This window comes from Dasypus novemcinctus, chromosome 5 (genome assembly GCF_030445035.2).
Source record: "Dasypus novemcinctus isolate mDasNov1 chromosome 5, mDasNov1.1.hap2, whole genome shotgun sequence".
Taxonomy (NCBI): domain Eukaryota; kingdom Metazoa; phylum Chordata; class Mammalia; order Cingulata; family Dasypodidae; genus Dasypus; species Dasypus novemcinctus.
This window is the reverse complement of record NC_080677.1, coordinates 141858892-141886522: the sequence shown is the minus strand read 5'-3', so window position 1 is coordinate 141886522 and position 27631 is coordinate 141858892. Positions and strand designations below refer to the sequence as shown.

Here is a 27631-nt window from a genome sequence, read left to right as displayed (position 1 = left end):
TTTATTTATTTTTCTCTCCCCTTCCCCCCACCCCGGTTGTCTGTTCTTTGTGTCTATTTGCTGCGTCTTCTTTGTCTGCTTCTGTTGTTGTCAGCGGCATGGGAATCTGTGTTTCTTTTTGCTGCGTCATCTTGTGTCATTTCTCCATGTGGGCGGCGCCATTCCTGGGCAGGCTGCACCCTCTTTCGCGCTGTGCGGCTCTCCTTACGGGGTGCACTCCTTGCGCGTGGGGCTCCACTACGGGGGGACACCCCTGCGTGGCAGGGCACTCCTTGTGCGCATCAGCACTGCGCATGGGCCAGCTCCACACGGGTCAAGGAGGCCCGGCGTTTGAACTACAGACCTCCCATGTGGTAGACGGCGCCCTAACCACTGGGCCAAGTCCGCCGCCAATCCTTTTATTTTTTCATTGTTTACTTTATGTATTTCTATGTTATGCTATTAGGGGCATAGCAAATTAATGTTTTAGCTTCCTGTTAAACTGACCATGTTTACTAATGTCTTAAAATCTTTTTTTTATCTATTAGTATAATTATATTTATAGATATATTTGCTTTCATATATTTAGTGTTTGTATGGTATATTGTTTTGTATGCAGTTAATTGGGATTTACTTATTTTTATTTCCAATCTGACAAACTTTATTTTTAATACAGCATTTTTATACTCATTTAGTGTTCTTACTGACAACTTTGAATTTTAATCTACTTTCCACTTTCTATTTCTTTGTTTTCTATTATTTACTTCAGCTCTTCTGTTCTCATGCTTTGCCTCTTTAAATAATCAAGTATATTACTATTACAAGTTTCCCCTGTATTAGCTTGTTAATTATATATTCTGTTATTTTCTAGTTTTCATCCTAGATTTTCAAGGAGTATCTTTTTCTTATAGGAACTGACTTCCAATTACTATTTTTACCATTTTCCAGTCAAATACTTTATACCATTTTAACTCTATTTACCCCCTCATGCCTTTTGTGTCATTGTTACATATTTTAATACCGCATATATTTTAAACCACACAGGACATCCTTATTATTATTATTATTATTATTATTGCTCTAGACAGTTTAGAGTTACTCACATATTTATCTTTTCTGGTGTTTCTATTTCCTTTCTGCATTTTCATGCTTCCTTCTGGGATCATTTTCCTGCTACATGAAGATCTCCTATTAGTATTTTTTTCAATGCAGGCCTACTGGCAATGAATTCTCATGATCCCTGATTGCCTGAGATCATCTTAATTTTGCCTTCATTTTTGAGGATACTTTTGTGAGTTTCAAATTTTTTGTTGGCAGTTATATTCTATTAAATATGCACATGTTTTATTCCTTTTGAAAAGTTAGCTGCCAGTCATACAGTTGTTCCTTTGAAGGAACATGTCTTTTTTCTTCTGGCTGCTTTGAAGATTTTCTCTTTGTCTTTGGTTTTCAGCAGTTAAACTATAATGTGGCTTAATCAAAATTTTTTCCTATTTGTCTTTCTGGGGTTTATGAGGTTTCTTTAATCTTTTACTGCCTTCCATCAGTTTCAAATTATTCTTGGCTAGTTTATCTTCAAATACCGTTTCTGCCTACTTCTTTCTTTCTCACATGTGTTTGGTGTTTTTACCATTTCCCATTTATTTCTTACTATTTTTCCATATTTTTTAGTATTTTGCTTCTCTGTACTTTAATCTAGCTATATTGTACTGACTTATTTTCCAATGCATACTACCCTATTTTACTTTGTCTCAACTGATGTTAAATCCATGTATTCTTCATTTCAGATTTTTTTAAGTTTTAAAATTTCCATTTAATCAATTACCATTCTCTGATGAAATTCTCCATTACTTTATCTGCTTTCTTGACTATGCTAATCAGAGTCATTTTGCAATCCATGTCTTAAAATGCCAGTATATGGATATCTTTCTGTTGTCTTTTTCTTACTTGGCTTTTAATCATTTGGTCCAGTTTTGGCATACCTAACAATTTTTTATTGAATGCCACACATAGTGAACAAAAAATTAAATTGTATTGGCTTTGGGTGATATTACCTTACTACAGAGAGGAGTTAATTTCTCCCCAGCAAGCAGACACCAAAAGGGCAAATTACTTGAGCCAATCAGGGATTGAATTAGTTTGAGGCTGAATTTCAGGCTTTATGAAGGCTAGTGTATTTCTGGTTTGCCGTTATTCCTAGGTCATAGCTTTTCAGGGATATCAACAGAAAGCCCAGGAACCTCTCCACCTTGGGAAGCCCTGAATTCCAATTTTTAACACCCCATACCTTGAGGTTGCTAAAATTTCTGCCTAGCATTTTACCTTCTTAGCTACTGCTCTTTGCTTCATTTCTCAGTCTTCTCACCCAGCACATATACACCTTAGGAATCAAAATGCCATGGTGGTTAATTGCCTACTGAATTTTCAATTCCTTTGTCTGTGTTGTCCTTTTCTCTGGAATCACCAATCTTCGCATCTGTTACCTTGAAAGCCCTTAGCTTCCATTTCTCTTCTCTCAGCCTCTTGAAACTGCTCTAGGCTCTGGTATCTAAACAGCCCCTTTATCCTGAGACACGAATTAACAAATACTCCTCGGAGACAGAGGAGGTGGGGGTGAATGTAGGTCTAAGTGCTTTCCCCTTTTCTCCAAGATATTGACCCACCAAGTTCTAGTTATCTTGGCTGCTCTCCAAAGCCTTTAAGCAACTTTTCATAAATCATGTTTGACCCCTTAGAGGGAGGATTAGTCGGATAACTCTTCTTCACAGTCACAAGTGGAAGACTTCTTTAGTATTATTTTTTAATATTCTCCCAAAATTTTAAATTTCATTTCAACTTAAAGAGTTAGTGTTTCATGATCTTAACTGTGCATTTGTGTGGAACAGCTCCTTTTCTAATAACTCCAAACAAGTAAAGTTATTGTATTTTAGCAATGTTGAAATTCAACTCTCAGAGCAATTCACATCATCAAGACATTTATGGAATGCTTATTATGTGCAAGTATTAATACTAAGTTATAAAAAGTATGTGAAAATCAACAAAACCATGTTAACCCTGGAAAGGAAAATTCAACACATGTATAATGAGCCCCTACTTTGCTTTAGGTCACTGAAATAACCTTGGAGGAGGGAGTAAAATGGATAAAACATGATTTAGTATCCAATTAAAAATTCTCCAGCACAGAATTTAAGAGTTATAAGAGAGATATAAACAAAATGTTCTGAACCATTTTTAGAGAAGCAAGATATCACATAAAGTTAAGGTTCATGGTGAAATTTGATTTGGGTCTTGCAGGAGGATTCTGAGAATTCTAATAGGTGGCGTTTTATTGGGAGAACATACCTGCTGAAAACCAGAAAAACAAAGGGGAAAAAAATCCACAGCAATAGAAGTTCTTTTTCCTGACCAAAAAAGGTCTTCAGCCCTCAGAGCAGATTTGATGTGAGATACTTCCATGGGTTTAAAAAACCAGGGCGATGCTTTAGTGAATGACTGGAGAAAAATAATTTATGCAAGATAACTTTTCCTGCTTGATAAATGAAGTTAGGCATACAATTAGAGCCAGAGTCTCTGAGAACTTGGTATTAATTAATTAGCTGAGAGAAAGGATGAGGCTGGTTTTGCTCTCAACTATCTCAAAGGGAAGAATCAGAAAGAATGAAGGCAACTCTGGGAGACGGAAAGGGACTGAAAATGAAGGATAGGGAAAGGAGAAAGAAGAAGCAAAACATCCATTTTTGAAGGAATCAAAAGCAACAAAGCACAGCACCTGAGTACCTGATGCTGATGTTGAGGTGGGGGCCATGAGTGGTGAATAAAAAACTCAAGAACTCCAATCTGTAGGAAATTGGCTGCAAAGAATGGCTCAGTCCTCACATGTATAATGTGAGACACATATCCACTGTATAAAAGATCTGCAGGTTCTTGACTCCTAGCACATTTTGCTTTATACTTTAATGCTGAAGTTCTGTTTCGAAGATTCTAACCTAAAGAAACCATCAGAAATAAGGGAAAAAATTTTGTACAAAAATATTTATCATTGTGCAAAACTGGAAAGAATCTAAATATACAATGATAAGAGAAGTGTTAAAGAAATGATTAGCTTTCATTAAAAAAAGAAAACTTTAAATTAAAAATGACACAGGCAAATATTAAAATGACCACTAAATCAGTGTTTTAATTTCCTCCCCTCTCTTCCTTCCTCCCTCTCTTTCATCACAGGAAACTGCACTGCACCCGGAACTACATCCACCTCAACCTGTTCCTCTCTTTTATCCTGAGAGCCATCTCGGTGTTGGTCAAGGACGACATCCTCTACTCTAGCTCTGGCACGCTGCACTGCTCCGACCAGCCATCCTCCTGGGTAAGGCTGTGCGTGGAGTCAGGTTCCTTCCCTAGCTGCCTTTCCCGATGGCCTCCAGTTCCTCGCATACCCTTGAGAGGCGGGATGTCCTTCATGAGCTCTAGCACCCATCCACCACCATCCACACCATCTCCGTGCCTTCATCTTCATTCCCACTTTTCAGGATTAAGTCACAGTGCTGGTGCAGTGGGGTCCCTGGAGGTCCCAGTTAGGACACAGAGTCAGTCCTATCTGGAAAGGTTCTGGCAGTGAGAAAAATAACCAGGCAGCAGCAGCAAGGCCGGGGCGTCAGACCTGGTACTGAGACAGAAAGGGTGAACTGCAAAGCCTCATGGGTCTGATGGAGTCCAAGGCCACTGCTCAGGGGCTGGGAAGTGAGAGGGGCCATGAGAGCTGACCCACAGTCAGCTTTCTGTACGTTCAGTAGAGCCAGATCCTAGCTGAGGGGACTGCAAGGAGCAATCAGATGCAGGTCCAGGTTAAATAATCCTGACGTTGAGGAGCACACAAACTCTGTTATTTCCTATCTAAATCTAGATTCTGAGCAGTGAATGCCTTCATTCCAATTGCTGGGAAGAAATCAGTTTGTGCATAGAATAAATTGCATGGGGTAGGTGATAACAGGCAATGTCTTGTAATAAACCCAATTGAATGCCTGTTAATATGCTTGCATCCAACTCTTTGATACAAGGATAGATAATCTTAATTATTGGTTTCCACAGATGCAACACAGACTCTACTTCACACTACCCATGCTGTGGTTTGCCCTTAGCTATATTTGTCATGGTTATTTAGTACCTAATTAATTGAATTTAGTACAATGACAAGTATTTATTGAGCACCTCCTATATACAAGTCATTCTACTAAAACTTTTGTCCTCTACAACATAATGGTAGAGGATCCTTGGGATCTTTGGGAAGCATTTGGGAGACTGGTACATCACTCTTTATTTGAGCTTATAGCTACTGAGGTTGGCTACTCTCTTCTAAAAGGAGCCTGGATGCTGAACCTTTCCTCTCACATTCCAAAAGGATGGCTTCATCGGCTGGCACAGTTGCTCTGGACTGAACAGATTTGAATTAATTTAGATTTAAGATAGTAAAGACCTTTTATAATTCTACAGAACAATCAGCTGTGTCATAGGCAAACTGTGCCAACACGCTTGGCTACTGGTAAATGTATTTCTGGGGATGATCTGGCTCATGATGCATGTGGATTGAATTAATAAAACAAACCTATCACAATAACAAAATCTAAACCAAGACACTTCATCTGGCAAATCACTACCCAAGCAGAGACCAGGGCCACCAACACTCTGGTCGCAAGATGAGTTTCCCCATATAAGCAAGCAGTGGGGTGAGCGCTAATGAGAAAGGCAGGAAAACAAGTCAGATTTTCTCCTCCTGCTGAGATATTTTCTGTCTGAGGCTTTCTTCTCTGTGTGGGTTTCAAAGTTATGCTCTAATGATTCCTCTTTCCTTAGCTCTTTATTAAAGGAAAAGAGAGTTGCCTGAGAAATATTGAGCCTTGAGACCCGTAAACATTGTACTAGAGCAACAGCTCCCAACTTTCTCTTGCCCCTTAGACCCAAAGGATCCGACCTCCTCCTCACTTAGAGCAACTGAGGAAAACAAGTGACTACAATTTCTTAGGAGTAGAGCAGGTGTCTGAGCAAGCTCCTCAGGTGATTCTGCCAATCTAAGATGGTAGATTTGAACAAGGGCTCCAACAAGACGTGTTCTTCATCCTAATCCGCGTACCCGTGGGTGTGACCCATTTCTAAATGGGACCCCTTGAAGAAGATGTATTGTCAGTTAAGTGTGCACCCATTTGTGCCTAGGATCTCTAAGATCCTCTTTAGGTATGGTTGAACTGAATCAGTGTGAACCTTAATCTGGATTACTGGAGCCCTTTATAAACACAAGTTCGGACAAGAGAAGGCCATGAAAAGAAGCTGGAAGTCAGGGGAGCCTGCAGGAACAGGTGCAAGAAGAGAGAGACCTCTGTGTGATGAGAGAGATGCAAGCTTCGGAGCCCTGAGAACTGCAAACCCAGCACCAGAAGGCTTCAGACAGCATGGCCTTGCCAGCGCCTTGATTTTGGCCTTCCAACTTCCCAAATCATGAGACAATGAATGCTTGTTGTTCAAGCCAACCCATTGTGTGCTATTTGTCATAGAGGCCCTGATAGACTGAAACACAATATCACCCAGTCTGGCACCTAACTTGGGAATCACTGGCCTCTTCTCCCTTTGTTGCTTTTCTGTGATGGGCTGTTTCCTTGGACAGTATTGGTTAGTTCTCAAATACCTTCAGAATAGGAGGTAGCCCATTTTACAAATGAGGTCAACCAAGCTACTTGCCCAAAGTCACCAAGCTTGAAAGCAACAAGGCAAGATTTAAACTCAGAGCTCCGTGTATACATTCAAATGTTAAATGGCCACATGCCCAGAAAAGTGGAGCCCTGTGTGCTGCATTTCATGGCCACCTTGTAAGAACTAAATTTTGAAACAGTGCTGGATCCCATTGATTCTCCCAGGGCTGCAACTCTGTGCAAGCAGTGGGGAGGGAGGCCCCGGGCATGTCCCCACCAAGTCCTCCTGTGCCACCCCCATGATCCAGGGAGGCAAGGAAGAAAGATATGGAAAGGGGTATGGGAGAGGAAGACAGGGACACAGGGGACAGGAGAGAATGGAGGGAGGAAAAAGAAAGACACATGAGTAGTCTAGGGAGATTAATGTTAGTTAGAGGACAGCTGGAGGACAATATAGGGAATGTGTTACAATGACTTTGGCAGTAAATGATTATTTTGTGTGTGTGTGGTTAATAATAATATAAATATAGGAAATTTCTACTACTGGGTGTTAAGAATATGGTGATATATGGGAAAATATAACTACTGTAATTTGTAGGCTATAGTTAACAACATTGTAATGTTTTGGAACAAAAACAAAGTTGGTACTATATTAATGCTAATGTAAAAAAAAGAGTATGGGGTTTGGTTTTGTGATATATGAATATGATTAACCATTTTTTCTCTTCTTAGTTTTTTTCACTAATAAGGTGGCCTTGACTATGTCATTTAATCTGTATTCATCTGTGTATCTTTCTGAACACTAGAGGAACAATTGAGTTGGTAGTTGAAATTAGATTAGATAAAAGTACCTGGACAGAACTTTTTAGGAGTAATGCTTCCAATAAGTTGTTGAGTGCCTTTTTCTGTTAATTTATTTCTTTGAATTTGAAATAAAGTTATTTTTTTAAAAAAGAAAGAAAAGTGGGGGGTTCCTCCCTTTTATTATCCCATAAAGAATGTGAACTTGTTGAGCAAATGACTTTAGCCAGATTTATCATTAGACCTCAGCCTGGGGAACTAGAAAACATATCCTCTCTTGCAGTTGCATTTTTGGGGCCTGTTTGTTCCCAGCTTGAGTTAACCAAACCAGCATTTCCCAAAGCAGAGCATATGGGACGGGTCTCCCAAAATAGGTAGCATGAGCCTTTTTCTCAATTTGTTAGCAGGAGCCAAGAATAGGAAAAGGTCTATTCCCTTTCAAACTGAAGGCTCCACATTCCTGCCAAATGTGCCCTGCTGACTGGCAGGCCTGTGGAACAACTAAATTTGGCTGGCCCCTCTTCCCAAGGGGCTCGGATGGGAGGCTGTCTCCTCGGGATAATGTCACCTCCAGCCACAGTGCTGTGCGTGGGTCTCCTGGCTGCACAGAATGGGCTCTAGAGGACTCTCAGGAGCATTGTCAGCACGCCCGAGTCCCCACAGAGGGGACGGCTGCCTCTAGCATCAGGCCTGGCCTCTGCGAAGGGCAGTCTTACAAACGCCTGTGTCTGGACCTCAGCTATCAGGCAACATGAGGCGTGTCTGGGTTTTGTTTTTTTGGGTGTGTGCGTTCGTTTTGTTTTTTCCAGATGCAGTGGAAGAATGTTCAAGATGGATATTTTGGAATGGAATGAGTTATGTACAGGCTGCCTCATGAGATGCTAACAAGCAATTTATTCTCACCATAGACCAGACCAGATTTCACGTAGGGGCTATGGGAATTTTCAAAAGCCTCAAACCTAGGGCTTTATAAAAGTCCTCTCTGGTACTCCCTGGGGGTGGGATTGAGGGAGCTGTGTTCAGCAGCCTAGAATTCTCCAGCCAGGCCAAAACTTGAAACAGGGGTGCACCTAACTAAAAGCAAAATGCTGACCTGGCAGCTACAAGCTGCCACAGGTTTGTCGGGGAGAGGATCAGAGCCAAAGATGCAGCCTGGAAGGTGGGCTGGGGATCTGCATGGGCAGCATGGTGGCGACCACTGTTATGGAGGGACTTTGGGCCAGGCAGTGACGCAGTCAAGCTCTCTCTCTCTCTCACAATCAAACACACACACATACCTCTTCTGACTGTTCTATGCTGTTAGTGATTCATCTCCTTGAGAGGATCCGCTGGCGCTGGGCTTTGCATGCGTGAGTGGGGATTCCAGAGGAGTGCCATGTCCCTGTTCTCAAGGAGCTTAGTGTAGCCATGGAAACAGAGCACATGTGAAAACCCAAATAAATGGGTATCATCATATAGGGGCGACTAGGCCCCTAACTGTGCAGGGTGAGGGCTCCAGGGACATCCAGTCCGGAGGCCAGTGATGTACACGGCGCCCTGGGATTCCCTCCCCCACACTCAGTTTTCTCTGCCATCCCCCATCCCACAGCCATTTGGCATGCAGTATGTTCATACATTTTAAACGAAATATCCTATGTTTCTTGCTCTTAATCAAAACCTACAGATCCCATAAATCTTCTAAATATGCTAATGAAGCCGCCTCACATCTCTGCAGTGCCTGGAGTTTACCAAGCATTTTCAAGTACGTTATCTAATTTTATCCTTGGAACAACCCTGGAGGTGGGTGTTCTTTTTCCCATTCTGTTCATGAGGAACTGAGCCTCAGAGAAGCTAAGTGCCTTGTATAAAGATTACAATGCCAAAACAAGCAACAAAGTCAAGACTCCATTTGAGGCCGTCTGAGGACAGCCGCTAAGCTCTGTTTAGGCCCGAAAGACACAGCTCCCTGCCACTGGGAGAGGGTCATCACCTGACCCCTGGCATGCATTTGGGATACTCTTCTTTATCAGGATGGGTGTGTTTTTATTTTCATTCTAATCTAACTCCTATGGAAAATCACTCTAATCTAGAGAAAATGTATAACTAAATTACCACCTTGAATTTTAATTTAGCCAGGAGCTCCTGTGACTAAAGACACCTCTGCCTTTCTCCGTCAGTGCTCCTCAAAGTACCAGTAGGAGTGGCAGGGTCCAGTAATGGGAAGATCACAAGATTGGGCACCCTGAGCTGCAGTTAGGGATCTGCTAGTAAATGGCTAACTGACGTGGAGCAAGTTTCTTCATCCCATGTCATAATACCAACAGAGCCACCTGGCTGGGGTGGCAGGAGACCCCGGAGGATTCCTGTCCACCCACTCCCCATATCACCCACCTGTGGTCACTCCTCTATGCTCTTGACCTTGTGGAACAAGGTTGGAATGCCACTGCTGTAGAAAATGGAGTCAAAGGATTTGTCCCATGTGGGATGAACATGGTCAATGAATGAACCAATGGGAAGAAACACAGAGATTTTGTCACCATTTTACCAAGAAAATGGAATCGTGTTAAACACACTTCTTGTGCATCTCTTTCTCTCATTGAGTGATACATCATAGAAATCTCTCCAAGTCACCTGATGAAATAATTCCCTCAATCGTTAAATAAATTTAATATTTGTTTTCATAATTTCATTTTATTTTATTTTCTATCACAAACAGTATTGCAATAAACATCATTTAGGCTCTTATTTCTGTCAAATGGAACTCAGGAGGGAAATCATTGGATGAAAGAGTATATATATGTTTTAGTTTCCTAAGCAGGTTAAAGCAGACACCATGAAATGGGTTGGCTTAAACAATGGGAATTTTTTAGTTTATGTTTTGAAGCTAAGAAAAGGTCCAAATCAAGTCATCATCAAGGCAATGCTTTCTTCCCAAAGACTGGCTGCTGGCAATCCTTGGCTCCTTCGTCACATGCAAGGCACATGGCAGCATCCATTGGTCTTTCCCAGGTTTCATAGCCTTCAACCTCTTGCCTCTGAGGCTCTCTTTCTCTGCCCCCCTCCCTGCCTCCCTCCTCTCTCTCCCTCCCCCTCCCTCCCTCTCTCTCTCCCTCCCTCCCTCTCTCTCTCTTTCTCTCTTCATTCCCTTTATAAAGAACTCCAGTAAGAGGTTTAGGACCATCCTGAATGGGGTGGGTCACACCTTAACTGAAGTAACTTCATCAAAAGTTCCTACTTACAATGGGTTCACTCCCACAGGCATGGGTTAACTTTAAAAACATATTTTTCTAGGCTGTATACTTCAAACCCCCACAATCTATTTTTGATTGTAGTAAACATAACACTAGATTGTTTTCCAAAGGTGGTAACAATTGACAGTTGCATGAGCAATGTGCAAGGATAATCTTTACTACATTGCCCAAAATACTTAAAATTAATTTTTGAAGTTCTGTCTATCTGGTGGATATAGAGTACTGCTTCGAGGATACCTAAAGGACATTTTCTAATTGCTGGTCAGAATGATCATCTTTCCACAAGTTCTTTTGGCCCTTTTGAAAATTGCATTACTTTTTTCTTGCTTTTTTCCTGTAATGTCTATCTATTATAGAAATTAGCCATTTGTATTTGTATTGCAAGCATATTTCCAAATCCATCATTTGTCAATCGTTCTTTATGGCCTCTTTTGCCACACACAAAGTGTTTACTGTTTATATAATCAAAAATTGCCTTCTGTTAATTTCTGCAGCTCCTACTTTGGTTCTGGATTTCTTTCCTTGATTAAGAGATTTTTAGTTTAATTTTTTTTTCATTTATGTCTTTAATATATCTATAATTTACTTATTTACTTACATTTATGTTTTCAGATAGAGGTCTCTTTTTGAGAGTGGAAGGAAGCAAGATATATTCAGATTAGGTCACCATCCCCTCCAGAATCCCACCTGCCCTAAAAGTTTTAAAATTTTATTTATTTAATTTTTTTATTCATTTCACTTTCCTGTTCAAATAAGTGGTCATCGGTCACAAATGTTGGTTTTTTTCCTGTTTCCATAGTTATCATAGGCACATTTCCACTTAACATGTGCTATCCTAGAGCTCCAGTATCATAACTTGCTAGCATCTGAATATCCATCTAGCAAATATTTAGTGAGTGCCTTCCAACTGCCGAGCACTGTTCCAGGCCCCCTGTGGGCTTCTAGGTACTTGACTTATATTCTCTTAATGAAGACAGACCATAAATAGTAACTATTAAAAATAAGTTATACCTAAGAAAAATAAATTACATTGTACCTTCCTCTACTTAGGAAAAAAGAAAAAGTAGAACAAGTTAAGGAAGAGTGGGAGTGCAAGAGAGGCTGAGGTGGGGGTCAGGTTATGGGATTGAATAGGCTGTCAGGGTAAACCTCATCATAATCCTAAAAGGCAATTTGAAATTGTGGCCATGAGTTTCCTGTAAGTATATCCATCCCATATATACACACACACACTGATATATGTAGATGTGTAAATATGAATGCAAATGTATATATGGTATATTTGGGAGTGACTATACTTATATACACATATATACATATGTCCTACTGAGGGTGTAGCATAGATAAAGAAATAAGAAATGAAAGTACTATTCCTTTTCAACATACTTTGTCTAAGCTTAATACCTAAAGCAGCAATTCGATGTTTTCTCATAAAATTGTAATGCCTGGTATGCTTAGTCATATAAAGGTTTGAGAGATTAAAATATATATATTTGGTGTAATATGTAATTTTTTCCCAGTGAAAACCTTTTCAAAACTACTGGGAAAAATATTTTTATTTGCCTGATGTCTCTTATTCTCTCTATTTTTTCATCTCTAGTCAAGAGTTTCCCAAAATTGAAACCACTTTTCTTAGCCTCACAAAGTTTACAATTGAGGAACTTACAGGGTTGTAAAAAAAAAAAATGTAAAAGAAAAGTCTAGAAACCTAGTTTTGGTCCATAGTTTTGACCTTCCCACACATCTCTCTGGGCTACTATTAATAATAAGGAATACAGGCTGATATACTTCGTCCGTTTTCTCCACTCATCCTCCTCCCAGAAGGAACGGCATGCTTGTTGAGCCCTGTCATTGTACCTGGTTACACCCAGGCACCACTGGATGTCAAGCAATGGCATGTGAGGTGCCATGTCCCCCTGTGTGGTGCCTCCTTACTCCAACACTAGAAATCTAGATGCTAAGATAAATGTAGTCTCTTCTTCACTACTGAGAAAGAACCTTCTTCCATTCATGTGTGGGAGGAAGCTTTGAGTGGATGGTGGAGGGCAATGGGTTGGAAGGGATGAGACCAGGAAAAGAGTTGAAGAGGAGCAGAGAGAGGATGAAGAAGCAAGAAACTGGAGATGGGGCAGAGAAAGCGAAGAAAAGAGGTCAGGCAAGTGTGTGAAAAAATTCAATGTTTAGTGAAACCTTCCAGCAGTTCACTCTGAAAGTTATGAGTTTACTATTCTTAGGGATGGTTATTTCCATTTGCCTCTTTCCCCCTATGTTTATCTTACAGTAAGTTCAAAGTACTCATGTAAATAGTCTCCTGGGGCGTCATGTATATACAAAGGGCCTCACTCTAACATAACACACATTTCTTTTAGTGAACGCCCTCACCACTGTATTTATCACTTCCCTTCCCTTGACTGCACCCTGATTTGTCCTTTATTCCTTATACAAACATGAGAGTGTGCTATGTACTGGAGCAGCAATGTCTGCCATAAACTATTTTTATCTAAATGTGACCACATTCTCTTGTTCTGTTTATGATATTCCAGGTTGGCTGCAAGTTGACTTTGGTGTTCTTCCAGTATTGTATCATGGCAAACTTTTTTTGGCTCTTAGTGGAAGGACTCTACCTCCACACCCTCCTTGTGGCCATATTCTCCCCAAACAGATACTTCTTGGTCTACCTTCTGATTGGATGGGGTAAGGATTACAAAAGCATGCCTCATTCTCCCCACCCTTGCCCCATGAGTTAATACCTCCAGCCCTCCTGCCTGAAGCCCTGATCTGCGAGCTCCCTTTACCCTCCATCCCATCACAGAGTCACCACGCAAATCTTCCTGGTTCCTAATTCCCATCCCACCTGACCCAAAAGATGCAGACTTTACTAGCTCAGAAATATACTTTGACACCCCTGTAGGGTGCATTTCAGGATCATTTTAGGACTACCTGAGGTTCCTTCTACAGCCAACCCTTTAATATTTCCAGTAACCAGAAACTAGTTTAAACTGTTTTAAACTCCCATTCCTAGCCCCTTTCTCCCCAGACTCCAACTGTGATCTGAGTTCACACCTCTTCCCTCTTCCCACTGATGGGTGGAAAATCAGAAAGAAAGGACCAAAGGAAGAGCAGGAACCTTTTCTTAACCAAGGTTGGAAAGGGATATAATGTTGTGAGACATTTCACATCAGTAGGGAAGAGGCAAACACAGAAAACACCTTCTTCATGGTGTCACAAAGTCAATAAAGACATCTTTTGTACTCTTCCACACACTTAATCTTTTAATTATAGAATGCCATCACTCTTTATGATTCTGGTTAATAAAGTTATTTGTTTGTGTCCAGATTATTTGACCCTATTCCCATTTAGCCCATGGTCTGTGTATAACCAGCAGTCTTTCTGCAGGCATCCCCACTCTGTGCATAATTGTATGGACGGTGACAAGGCTTCTTCTAGAAGACACAGGGTGAGTGCCATTCCTATATCTTTCCCTTTAAAATAAGATCAGGCAATGTTGCTTAAGTACCTGTATATATTAATTTCTTTTGGAAAATAGAAGCTTATTATCTAGTTCAAAAGACAAGAAGCAGTTCCAACCAATAGAAGAGTTCCACACAGAGTATTTGGATGGTCAATAAATGAGAAGAAAAGACACCAAAATTCACAGGGAGTGGGGTTATTTGGGGTTGGAGTATTTGAAGGAAGATTCTTGTAGAAGATGAGAACTGATCTAGCTTTTCAAGAGTGGGTCAGGCAGAGCCAGGGAGGCAGCATCTTAAGTGGGAGAAAACAGAAAACAAAAGGCATGTGTTTGCCTGGATCAAAGTGTTCAAGAGGTTGAGCTATTGAATCTCAGAATAAAACAGCCAGCTGGAGTACAGGTAACATTTTCCCAAGAGAGTTGTTCTTGATTATTACATCTTAAGCATAGAATGCCATCAGAATAGGGCTCAGAACTCTTGTGATTTTGTATACAATGAGTTCAGTCTTTATCTCCTGTGAATGGTTAGGCTAATAGTTAATAAAGGTACATACTTGTGACCACATCAGCTGGGAAGGCTCTTCTGTGCTCCACATGGTCTCCTACCCCCCAGCAGGCTACACTGGGCTTGTTTCACAGGGTCCCTTTGGGGTTTCAAAAGAGTAATTGGAAGTTTCTTGGGTCTAGGCTCCAAACTGGCATTTTCTCCACATCCTATTGCCAAAGCACATGCCAAAACCAGCTAAGTTTCTGGGACTGAGGAGATAGACTCCCCCTCTTGATGGGAGGCACTGCAAAGTCATATTGCAAAGGAGTGTGGCTACAGGGAGGGGAATAATTGTAGCCTTTGACAATACCATGGCTTCATACTGGAGACAACACTTAGGCCAAAAATCAAAAACTGAAAGTATATTTCTAGACCAAACATTCCTAGCTGTACTGCCTCAAATATTCTAAAAACGTTTTTATTACCTTCAGTCAAGATACAGGTACAAACCATTTAGGCAATAAGAGAAAAACTTCCTTTCCATGAGAAAAAAAAATATCCTTTGTTTATGAGGGCACTTGGAGCCAGACTAAACTTTGGCTATACCAAGAATCAAGTTAAGACACACTGTATTTTGAATTTAACCTGCTCCTTCTCCCAGCTTTCTAGGGTTGCGCTTTGGTTTCACCCTGTCCATTAGCAGACTATCATGGTGAGAAGAAGAAAACTAAACAAAATGACTCTCTCAGGACTGATTGTTTCAAGATGTCTAGATGCAGTATAATTGTGATTTTAGAGTCGAGTAAATAGGCAGGTCATAAGGGACCTCTCTACAAAACCAAATGAGATGATACATGCAGTAAAGCTGGTGACAGCATGTTTTATATTGCAAGCACAGTATAACTGATAAATCCACAGGCAGCATACTTATCTTCATGTACTTTGTTTGCTAGATGAAATCAGTGGTAACGTGATTTTCCTTCTCTCTCTTTTCAATAGTTGCTGGGATACAAACGATCACAGTGTTCCCTGGTGGGTTATAAGAATACCAATTTTAATTTCTATTATAGTAAGTAATTTCTCTATTGAAACATGAATTATCCATTGACTTGTACACTTAGGCAGAGAATAAGCCCGTTATTCTTTATTAAATATAAATACCTCCTTTCTACTCAGTCTTCTGAGAGAAGAACCTCTCAGAAGCCTGACTCTACCCAAACAGTTAGAACTCATTCCCTGTATAAATCCAGTTTACCTCAGTTACATCTTCAGGGAAGAAGGGGAATTTGAGGGAACAGAAGTCCACTCTGAACAAACGGGGTGCCTCAAAGGGAATTAAATTCACAGTAACCAAGGATGCTTGATTTTAGGTCTAAGTTGGATTTCCATCAGTACATTTCATATTTCAGAATTAATTTGTGTTGCTACAAGCTGAGGTCATAAAATATAACTTCAGCCTAGAGAAGGATGTCTAGCCCCGACTTCCAGAACAGGCCAGCCGATTGGCAGTGCTCTGGTCTTTCTGATGGATAGTGCCTGGAGCCATACCCAAAGCCAGTAGGATAAGGGCTCAGTCAGATGGGACAAAACCAGAATGTGTGGGGGGTGAGCCCAGCAGAAATCCCACTCGTACCCATCCACCTGGGAGGTTTCTGGGGACTGTGCAGTAGAAAATCATGCACAAATCTACTGTCTTTCTGTGCAGGTCAACTTTGTCCTTTTCATTAGTATCATCAGAATTTTACTGCAGAAGTTAACGTCACCAGATGTAGGCGGCAATGATCAATCACAGTATAAGTGAGTATTTGGGTAGAAACCAGTTGTCATACTAAAATCATACCCCTGAAGTCCCCCCTCACCAGCCTTCAGATGGCCCAGAAAATGAAAGCACCTGATTTTAATGAAGAACTAAATGCATAAATGAAAAGCAGAAAGTATCTAGAACTTATTTGCCAGGAAGGATCATCAGGGTTACTGGGGCGGGGGGGGGGGGGGGGGTTGACCAGAGGGAGAGGTCCTAATAAGTGGGCAAGCAGCAAATGGCCCACTTTTTTCCCATTTAGTCACAGGAATACACTTGTTGCTAATGTACATATGATCTGCATGTATCTGACATTCAGGGATAAAAAGTATCTTTTTCTTGTCCAAAATAATACAGCTTCTTTATGTGATGATCATTAAAGTGAATCAACTTTTATTTATTGGATTTCTTCTTCAGTGAATGTACTTAGTTAAGCGTTTTGCCCACTTTTTAACATGTAGTCTTTTTCCCCCTCACCACACATCGTTTTCATTTTCTGTTTAATTCTGTCCTCACCATGAGACCACATGGTCGTGGCTGTGTGTTTGTCTTGCATTCCATTTAACTATTGATACCTAATATAGGGTCTTGCACTTATTGTTTATTGACTGAATGATTACGTGAAGATGGTTATTATTATCTCCATTCAGTAAATGAGGAAAGAGAAGCACAAGTACTTAAATAAATTACCCAAGATCACCCAGCTAATTGATGATAAGCTGAAGAATCTATAAAGAAATGTAGATTCTGAAAGAATTTATAAAGAAAAAAAAATCTACAACTCAAATATAAAATTTGTATAAAATAATTTAGTTGAAGTGGTGTCAGTGCAGCCCACTAGGAGCCTCAGAACCAAACAGACCAGGTTAGAATCACAGTCATGCTACAGGCTTTGCGACCTGGGGTAAGTTACCTGACTTCCCTGGGCCTCGGCCTCATTTGGAAAATGGGATCAGTGCGGCTTTTCAGCACTGCTTTGAGGATTCAGTACAATCCTGTAGGTTGGAAAGTCCAGCACAGGGTCCACCTCACCTGCGTCCTTTCCTTCTCTCCCTATGGAAAACACAGAGTGTGGTTTTGGATAGCTGCTTTTGGACAGATGGTTTTCAACAGGCAGTTTAGCACAGGCGACAAGAGCATGGACTGTGGAGTCTGGAAGTTTAGGGTTACGTACCAGCGGGTAGCCTGGGAGGAGTGATTTAACCTCTCTCTGTTTCAGTTTCCTCATCTGTCAAATGGGAATAGTAAAAATAATTGTCAGTAGAGTAAATTGAAAGGCATTAGTGCCTGGCGCCAGGAAACAACTTAAAAGACTGGTGAGCAGATAAGTCTGATTGTTCCACTGTGGAACAATCCAAAGAATTAGTTATTCTCCCCCAGTCCACCGTTAAAGGCTGTACAAAAAGCCAGACCTAGAGACGGGACCAATGTCAAACCCGGAAATGATAATGGAGAGTCAGGTAACCCTTGGAGCCCATGTAAGGCTCGGGTGAGAAGCCAGGCCGGTTCCCCGGCCTTACCCCAGGGCTTTGCAGCTATAAGGACAGAGGCAGTAAGTTCCTGGTTGCCCTTCAAATTAAATGTTTGATTTTCCATAAATCTTGTTTAGCTTCTCTCTTGACCTTTTCATTTGGTTCTTTAGTTGAGTTGGTCTCAGAAATGGAAGCTTTTATTTTTGAAACAAAATTAAGTGGAGATCATAGAATAGAATCTATTTTTTATCTAAGATAACAAAGAGGCTGAGCATCTCCCAATACTCCACCCTCTGGGTCATATCTTTATGCCTATTTTATATAATGATTTTGTGACAGGGGTAACAAAACACTCTGTGGATGAAGCCCAAGAGGAATCAGCCTCATTAAAAGCTCTTTTCTAGAAACTAGTGTAATGGCAAACTTCTGAAATATTAATAATGGAAGTCAAAGCAGGTTCTCTCTCTAACATTTAACTAAAGAGCTTTCTCTAACATTTAAGTAAAGGGCATAGCTCCCTACAGAATCCCATCTCTTATTCACCAGACTAACACTGAACACAGAGAAGTTAAATGCAAGGACCAGGGGTACCTTACAAAGTTAAATGGGCAGATTAGCAAGTGGGTGGAAAATAAATTAGTGATTTTGTATAAGTGTTGAGGGAGGCAACTAACAAGAGAAGGTGGGAGGAGGGGAGCAAAAATGGGTCATCTTCATTCCTTACCCCTCAACTCACATTTTTTGAGGACTATATGGTTGAGTAGATTGAGAATTTAACTGGATATTTATTTCTATGGCAGAAGACAGTGCATCTCAGACTTTACTAATGTGTATGCCCATCTCCTGGGGATCTTGTTAAACTGCAGATGCCATTCAGCAGCCCTGGGGTTTGCCCTGAGATTCTGCATGCCTCATGAGCTCCCAGGTGATGCCAGTGCTTCTGATCAGCAGTCCATAGTTGAGTAGCAAGGGTGAACTCATTAGCCCTTACATTTGGACTTGCACTTGGCCGCACTTTGGAATCACCTGGGAAGTTTTTAAAACTACCAGCAGAGGTCTGATTTAATTGGAATGAGGGGCAGACTAGATGGACATACTGATTTTTAAAAGCTCCACAGATGGCTCTAGTGTGCAACAGAGTTTGAGCATCATTGGTCTGGAACAGGGGTTCTTAACCTTTTTTGTGCCAAGGACCCCTTTGTCGGTCATGTGAAAATCACAAACCCCTTACCGAGTCCACACTACACTGTATGATTTAATAAATATATCACACCTGCACCAACACATCCCCACAAGAATAATGTTTTTTTTGAACTTCAAGCTCATGGACCCCTTGCTAAGAACCACTGATCGAGACCACTGGTTCCCAAAACATGGCTCCCATACAGCAGCAGCATCTGGATCTTGATAGAAATGCAGATTCTCAGGACCACCCCCAAAGCTACTCAAGTCAAAAACTCAGGAATTCAGGCCCAGAAATCTGTGTTTTAAAAAGCCCTTCTGGTGATTCTGATACATGCTAAAATTTGAGAACCACTGGCTTAGATAATGGCAGTGGGACAGATGAAGGTCATAAAACTGGAAGTGTATTTGCTTGGACTAGACAGGTTAGGGTAGAACAAAAGAAAGATGAAAATTACGTGATGGTGAAGGGAAAAATTAGTTCCAGTATTTAATTTCAACATACAATGCATTGAGCAGAAATTCTATTTTTTATTTTGGTAGATCATAACTGTTTGATGGACAGAGAAATTACATCCAAAACAGTTTACCTGATTCTACAAAACTCATTATAATAAAGAAGTGTTCTCATGGATTACTTGCCATGATCTATAAATAGCCTACCTTTAAAGAAAACTTTTTATAATGTTTGTTGAAATGAGATTTCATCTGTTCTATGAGCCTGCTCTTTTGATCTGAGACTAAAATTTGCCTCTGACCTTTAAATGCTGATGACACATCCTGATTATTAAAACCAATTACAAGTAGAACAGTAAGAGACACTAATAACAACATAGCCTTTAGTGTACTCTTCAAGATTTCTTGCAAGACATTTACCACTTTTTGAGGGAGAATCATTTTTATTGTCACATTTGTACATTCTAATCACAGTGGGGAGTGGGGCAGAGAAATGGTGGAAAAAGGAACTTCAGAGTTCCATCCCACAATAGAAGTTTTGAACAATCAAAAAGAACTAGCAGAAACATCTTTCTCAAAGCTCCAAAAAAAGTTAAAGGATTGCAGTAAAAAAGCGCCATATCAAAAAAAAAAAAAGTCCATAAATGTGGTAGGATCTCCTGTTGCCCTGGCTGGTCCTTCCCCACCCGTCACTGGACCATGCTCCCAGTGCAGTCCCAGATCCTGGTTCTAGAGAAAGCAGAGTAACCCTTGTGCATATCCTGGAAGCATGTATACGTGGCCCAATCTGTCTAGTAGTGGTCTGAGGGAACTCATTGTACCAGAACTTGCCCTGATTGTAGAAGGCAGCTCTCCTACAGAACACTGTGGGAGAAAGGTCAAGTCAAATCATACAGCCTGGAGCAAAGGATTGCTGGCTATAGGACAAACTGCCTGGCACCATGAGGAAACTGTTTCTTAGGGAAGAGGAGAAATTTGTATCCATGTAAACAGAGGAATTCCTATGGCCATATACACACATGCCCAAGACAAGAGGAATGTACAGAAAGGGTCAGGGACACACCTACTCTTTGGCTTGCAGCTATTCTCTAAATTTATTGTATGAACACACTATGAAGAAAATCACCCCCAGAAGTCAATCTGCAAAGACTGGAAAGGTGTTTTCTTTTTTCCTTTTTTTTTTTCTTTTTGTTTGGTTAGTACTTGGCACTCAAGGAAAGTTCTTTCATTATACTAGCTGGGTACAAACTTAAAGAATAGATACCACAGAGTCTAAGTCCCAGCAATGACATGTTAGAATATTAAAATGTCCAGATTTCAAAAAAAGATTAAAAAGCATGCAAAGAAATAGGAAGTGATGGCTTAGGCAAAGGAGAAGATTAAATTATTAGAAACCAGCAATGAGGAGGATCACACTTGGGACATTCCAGACAGAAACTTTTCAAAAATGGTCCCAAATAAGCTCAAAGACCTAAAGGAAAACATGGGCAAAGAACAAATGGAAAGCAGGAAAATAATAGATGAACACAAAGAAATTATGAAAAGGAACCAAACAAAGCTGAAGACCACAGTAACAGAAATTTTAAAATCCTTAGAATGGCTCAACAGCAGATTGGAGCTGGCAGAAGAAAGAATCAGTGAACTTGAATATAAGAAATTGAAATCATCCAGTCTGAGGAACAGAAAGAAGAAAGAATGAAGAAAAGTGAGGAGAGCTGAGGAACCTGTGGGATACCATAAAAAGTACCAATATATTCATTGCGGAAATCCAAAAAGGAGATGAGAAAAAAGAACAGAGAGACTATTCAAAGAAATTATCAATGAAGATTCCCCAAATGTAATAAAAGACAAGAGTACACATATCCAAGATGCTCAGCAAATTCCAAATTTAATAAACCCAAATAGACACTTACCGTGCCATGTTATAATCAAACTGCTGAATGCCAAAGATAAAGAGATTTTCTTTGCAAGGTAGAAGCAAGATGAAACATACAAGGGAGCCTCAAAGGGATAGAGTACTGATTTCTCATTTAAAACCATGAAGACAAGAAAGCAGTGGGATGACATCTTTAAAGTGCTGAAAGCCAACCAAGAATTCTAGATCTGGCAAAACTGTCTTTCAAAAATGAGGGAAGGAATAAAACATTTCCAGAAACAAAAGCTGGGGTACTTCATACCACTAGACCAGCTCTATACGACATGCTAATAGGAGTTCTGCAGGTTGAAAGGAAAGGACATTAGACAATTCACTGAAGCCACTTGAAAAAGTAAAGACCTCCAGTAGGATGATGATCTGGTAAACATAAATACTGGTACTATTATAGTCTTGATTTGTAACTCCACATTTTACTTCCTACAGGATCTAAAAGGCAAATGCATAAGATGTAATGATAAATCAGGGAAGCAGATTTGGCTCAATTGATAGAGCATCCACCTACCATATGGGAGGTCCAGGGTTCAAACCCAGGGCCTCCTGACCCATGTGGTGAGGTAACCCACATACAGTACTGATGTGCACAAGGAGTGCCATGCCATGCAGGGATGTCCCCCACGTAAGGGAGCCCCACGCCCAAGGAGTGCACCCCTTAAGGAGAGCCACCCCATGTGAAAAAAGTGCAGCCTGCCTAGGAGTGGTGCCGCACACACAGAGAGCTAATACAGCAAGATGACACAACAAAAAGAGACACAGATTCCCGGTGCTGCTAATAGAATACAAGCAGAAACAGAAGAACGCACAGAGAATGAACACAGAGAGCAGACAATTGGGGGGGTGGGGGAAGGGGAGAGAAATTTTTTAAAAGAAGATGTAATGATAAATCAATGGTTTTTGATTCATAATGTGTAAATATATAATTTATGACAAGAAATACATTGAGGCAGAGGGGGATGGTGGGGTATAGAATATGGTTATATATACTACTGAAGTTTAGATGGTATCAAAGCAAATGAGATTATCCTAGATTTAGGATGTTAAATTTAAGATCCATGGTAATCCCAAAGGAAACATCATAGACTATGCAAACTCATAAAGACAGAAAGGGTATAAGTTACCAGGGTTGAGGTGCAGAGCAGTGGGGAGATAATGTAAAATGTGTGTAGGATTTGTGTTTGAAATGAAGGGAAAGTTCTAATAGTGGATGGTGGTGAGAGTCCTGCAACACTGTGAATGGGATTAATCCCACTTACTATGATGTGCTTGAGAGGGATTGGGATGGGAGGGTTTATGTAGTATATGTTTCCACACTTTTAATAAAAGGAGAGATACTAAAGAGATAATGACAAATAAATGCAATACATGATACTGGGTAGGATTGAAAGATGGAGGAGAAAAGGACATTTATTGGAACATAAAAAAAATTGGAAAATAGACTCAGTTTTACTTCAATGTTAAATTTTTTTAATTTGATAACTCTACTTAATGTGATTAAATACTTGTTTGTAAGAAATATACATGTAAGTATTATGTGTTCATGGACTATGATGTATACAACCTGCTCTCAAATGTTCAATAGATAGATCGACCGACAGACAATGATATGACAAAGGCAGCAAAGTGTTAAAAGACAGGTAGATTTCCATAGGATATATTAGAGTTCTCCGTATGGGGTCTGTGTTATTTTTTCAAGTGTTCTGTCAGTTTGAAATTATTTCAAAAAGGCAGCGAAGTGGATTTTTTTTAAATGATAGCAATAATTCCCATAGAGAATCTGCTGTAGTTTATTAGCTAAGCTTAATTTCCTTTTTTTTTTTTCCTTGTAGGAGACTTGCCAAGTCCACATTGCTACTTATTCCATTATTTGGAGTTCACTATATGATATTTGCTGTATTTCCTATAGGCATTTCCTCCAAATATCAAATACTATTTGAGTTGTGCATCGGATCATTTCAGGTACATTTGTGAAAAGGTGGTCCTGTGTTCTATTACCCCAATTCAGCTTTGTTCTCTGATGACTCTTTCTTGTTTGCAGGGCCTGGTTGTGGCAGTTCTCTACTGTTTCCTGAACAGTGAAGTAAGTACTTTGTAATTCCTTGAAAACTTAAAGTACAAATATTTCATTTGGAGAGGTACTTCCTAAAATGCCCAGCCCTGTGAGCTGACATCATTGATATCAGAGAGAGCCCAAGCCTTTTGTCAAGCCAGAAACCTCAGCATGAAAAACCACTGTCTCCTAACCTCACTGCCTGGGCATCTTATGGCTATCTTCAGCCATAAGATGTTTGTTTTGAATAGAACACCACTTTTCTTGCAACCATATTGGCCCAACTTCTTGCCTTCACTTCCAGCATCCACTTACAAAGCCTTAGTCTCTTTTCTCTCCACACCATGCAATATCAATTACCCAGCCCTTCTGCACATTCTTTTCAAGAAAATTCTCCAGCTAGGCATTTGAAAGTGAGCCTTTCACACCTTATAGACATTGTCTTTCTCCTTGATCCATGACTTATGATTTGTGGACATGTGGGTGGCAGTGTAGACTGAGAATGGGAAGATAGAAGAAGGGGTTAGAAATTATTGATGGAAAATGTTTCTCAGATTCACAAGGCTTAGTGACATCTCAGGAAATAGAATTCCTTAAGATAAAGCTGTGTGACTCCTGCTCTAAACTCTATTTTCTGAATGCTCTTACTTACTCATTTTCCATAGAACCATCAATTTGTCTCAGTTTTGGTCACCTTTTGCAAGGTGGCATTGCCAAAACTTTATTAACTCTTCTCTTTTATGCAGCTTTATGTAGTAATCAATTTGAAATGCTTTTCCTTTCCCTCTTGCAGCAGTGTCTCAAATGCCAAATTCCCAGTCCAACATCAGTAACAGGTCATAGCAGGAAATTTCAAGCACAAGAAAATCACCAGCTGGGTGCCACTACCTTCTTTATTCCCAGGTTCCTCAAATACAAGAGGAGAAGTCAGCCTGGAGATCCCTAAACATGTGGCCAGGTCCTGTTCTGAGCATAGGATGGTGGGTTATGACTTTGGACTGGGGATGGACACCCTGATGTTCACACACCATTCACCCTCCCCTACCTCCCAGATGCCTGTCCTTCACCTCGGCTACTGTGATACCATTAACTGCAAGTGGACCTAAGTGTATTTTACCCTAAGTGCTGGTTTTCAACCCTTCATATTCCCCTTTTCCTGCTTCCATCCCAGCCTCCATTCTATTATTAGCTTTTCCTTTCCTTAGCATAGCACATTCACCAGCATGCCCTTGATAAAGCTAAACCAATCTGCTATTACTTGTGCTATTCTTTTCCTTTCTCACTGTTGGTAGGAACAACTCCTACACCTCATTCATTCCAGACTCACAAGAAACAGCCTGCACTATGGCAAATATATCCCCAGCCTTGCCCAACAAGAAAGTCACTGGAACCATGTCCTTTTATCCAAAGTATTTTCATACCCCTCCAGCTTCTGTGGAAAATATTTTCTGAAAATATAAATTAACTATCTCAGATTCTTGATACAGAAGTCTTATGACTTTCAAGATCTCTCTAAATTAATACCCCAAAGATTTAGATTATAGAGCCAACATATTTCTCTTGGCTCCTCAAGTCTTTCCAGTCGCCATTCCCTTTACCTTTCTTTTCCAAGAGTATCTTTATTTCTAGCCATCTGCTGAGGATGTAGAGGGGTGTCAGCACTACCAACTACCCCCAAGAAAGGTCAGAAGGGAAAACTAATGGCTATTCAGTGGTGCTTTTTTTTTCTAGGATGTACCGTGAGTTCACATTTTTCAAGCTCACACACTTGTCTGTTCTTCCCCTATTTCCAGCATTGATTTTTATCCTGTCCTCCTCATTTCCTCCAGGTACAGTGTGAATTGAAAAGAAAATGGCGAAGCTTTTGCCCCAACCAGTCAATGAGCCGGGATTACAGATTCCATAGCTCTTCAATCTCTAGAAATGGCTCGGAAAGCGTCCTGCAGTTCCACCGGAATTCCCGTGCCCAGTCGTTCCTGCAGACTGAAACCTCAGTCATTTAGCCAATGTCCATCTGTCCACATTTGCGAACAAACTCAACAAAAGACTGTATAAAATTATGTGCAGCTGACTGTGGTGGGTTTTTTCTAAAATGTGTGATGCTTTTTTCTGTTTTACATGTTAGGAATGACCTAGTTGGATAAATCAGTGCCATCTTGACTTCACAGAACTAATCGTTAATCCTATACATGGAAACTCGGGTTATACTGTAATTTGCTTGGATTTAAATGCTAACTATTGCTAAACTCCAGCATTTAAGTAAGTTTGTTCATGAGACATTTAGGACATGGAATGTTTTCAACCTTATAGCTGGATCCATTTTCAAAGCGAATAGGAGAGAATGAGGTGGACACTAAATATCAAAACAAAATGTCATGGCCCACAATTTGTGATCCAACAACTGCTGAGGGGGTAATGAAAGGATTTTCTATTCTCAGTGCTTCCTCTCATAAAACACCCACTAGTTTCAGTAAGAAGCAAAGGCATGGTGGAAGGAGGTGCTGGGATCTGAGGTTTCAGAGGGTGAAAGGCAGCTTTCCCTTCTGCGTGATCACCCTGATTGGAATCACACCCACATCAGTGACTCTCTCCCTCTTTCTGGGCCCTATAAGGGGAACCCTCTTATCTCCAGGATATGTGTAGAGAAGCTGGATTAGGAATTTCATGAAATTATGCCTGACTGTCCAAGTAAAGTGGAAGCCGAGTTGGACCAGACAAAATCAGAAAGAGCAGATACCCAGCCCCTCCCTTCCATGCTCCACCTGGCCCACCCCTCACCCTGTCCCGTCGTCCTGGGATGCTCATCCTGCACTGTCCAGCTCTAGACTTTCTTCTGCCTGTTCCTCCCATCAGGATTAACCAAGCCTTAGCTCATTCCCACAGGGCTTTTTTTGACCTCAGCAAAGAAAGTGGACAGAAGAGATAATCAGGTAATAACAGCAGAATAATACTCATAGGAACATATTACCCTCCTCAGGGCATGTGCATTTTAATTAGAGCCCTTCCACCAATGAACAGATGCCTTATGGGGCAATTTCCGTCACCATTACCAAGCAGGTAGCAAGACTATTTTTGTGCAAGGAGGTCTTCCCATACCCTTCAAACTCTGCCATATGAGAAGTCCTCAGCTCCTCCGGACCTGAACACTCAACGAGACCTTGAAGGGCACCGTTGGCTGAATTCAAGGCGACATGGAACACAGAAGGAACTGTATCTTGTGACTCCAGGGGAAACAGAAAATATATTCTCTTTTTAATGAAACCACTCACCTCCCCTGCTCTTCAGCCTTCCCATCTTTAAAAGGAAGATAAAAGCATTTGCCTGGCCCTCACAGCACTTTTTGAGGTAAAGCCAACATGTTGTAACTGAAAGTGTTTTGTAAACTTTAAGGTGCTACTCCAGTATAATAGCAAAGGATGACAGGATGTGCCCAGGTACAGGGTAATTGTTAGTCCCGTCATTTAGAATGTGCCAGAGATAGAAACAGGGAAGGGGGAGCCGAATAAAATTCTCCTCAGTTAAATATGTGCCAAGGCTACATAGAGCCAGGAACTCTTCTATCTTGCCTGGTAAACAGAAAAGGAAGTTGGTAAAGAGAATATTTACTAATAGAAGTGGTTAGACAATAGAGGAGTGGGTGATCAAATAGTCTACAGTCATTGTTTTAAAATGTATGTAAATGTGTACAAAACGTCAGCTCTTGAATATTCCTCCATGTAATGAGCAATGAGCTGTGTAAATATTTCAATAAAACCTAATTTCATATCTGTAAGTTGAGTAAGAATTCACTTTGACCAGCAAACAGCGCTTGCTGTGGTCGGGGGTGGAAGACTGATGAAGAGACGAAAGAACAGGGCTTTGCCTGCCTGCCCTCACATACCCCACATCCTCAGCTCTGCAGAATCTGAAAACCTCTTACCTAGGAGCAGGGCTGGGTGTGGGTGGGTGGGTGTGTGTGCACGCAGTGACCCTTAACCACATTTATGCAACAGGCTGATAAAATCTATTTCTAATAAATTCCCATGCTCAACCAAACTGTTTCATTGTCAGGGGAAATACAACACACTGCTAAAAATCAGATTCTCCAGAGAGAG

At 40.7% G+C, this 27631-nt stretch overlaps 1 protein-coding gene across 2 annotated transcripts in view; it reads left to right on the top strand.

Moving 5' to 3' along the window:
* VIPR2 (vasoactive intestinal peptide receptor 2) overlaps nt 1-27309 on the top strand; it is a 158191-nt gene extending 130882 nt beyond the window's left edge. For both annotated transcript variants that reach the window (XM_004447634.4, XM_071215386.1), the window contains 8 exons: nt 4201-4342; nt 13231-13381; nt 14084-14144; nt 15646-15715; nt 16352-16443; nt 23317-23446; nt 23526-23567; nt 25367-27309. In XM_004447634.4, the coding sequence (XP_004447691.1) occupies nt 4201-4342; nt 13231-13381; nt 14084-14144; nt 15646-15715; nt 16352-16443; nt 23317-23446; nt 23526-23567; nt 25367-25540 (862 nt within the window). In that variant the 3' untranslated portion in view covers nt 25541-27309. The remainder of the gene's footprint in view (nt 1-4200; nt 4343-13230; nt 13382-14083; nt 14145-15645; nt 15716-16351; nt 16444-23316; nt 23447-23525; nt 23568-25366) is intronic.
* Nucleotides 27310-27631: the final 322 nt, after the last annotated feature.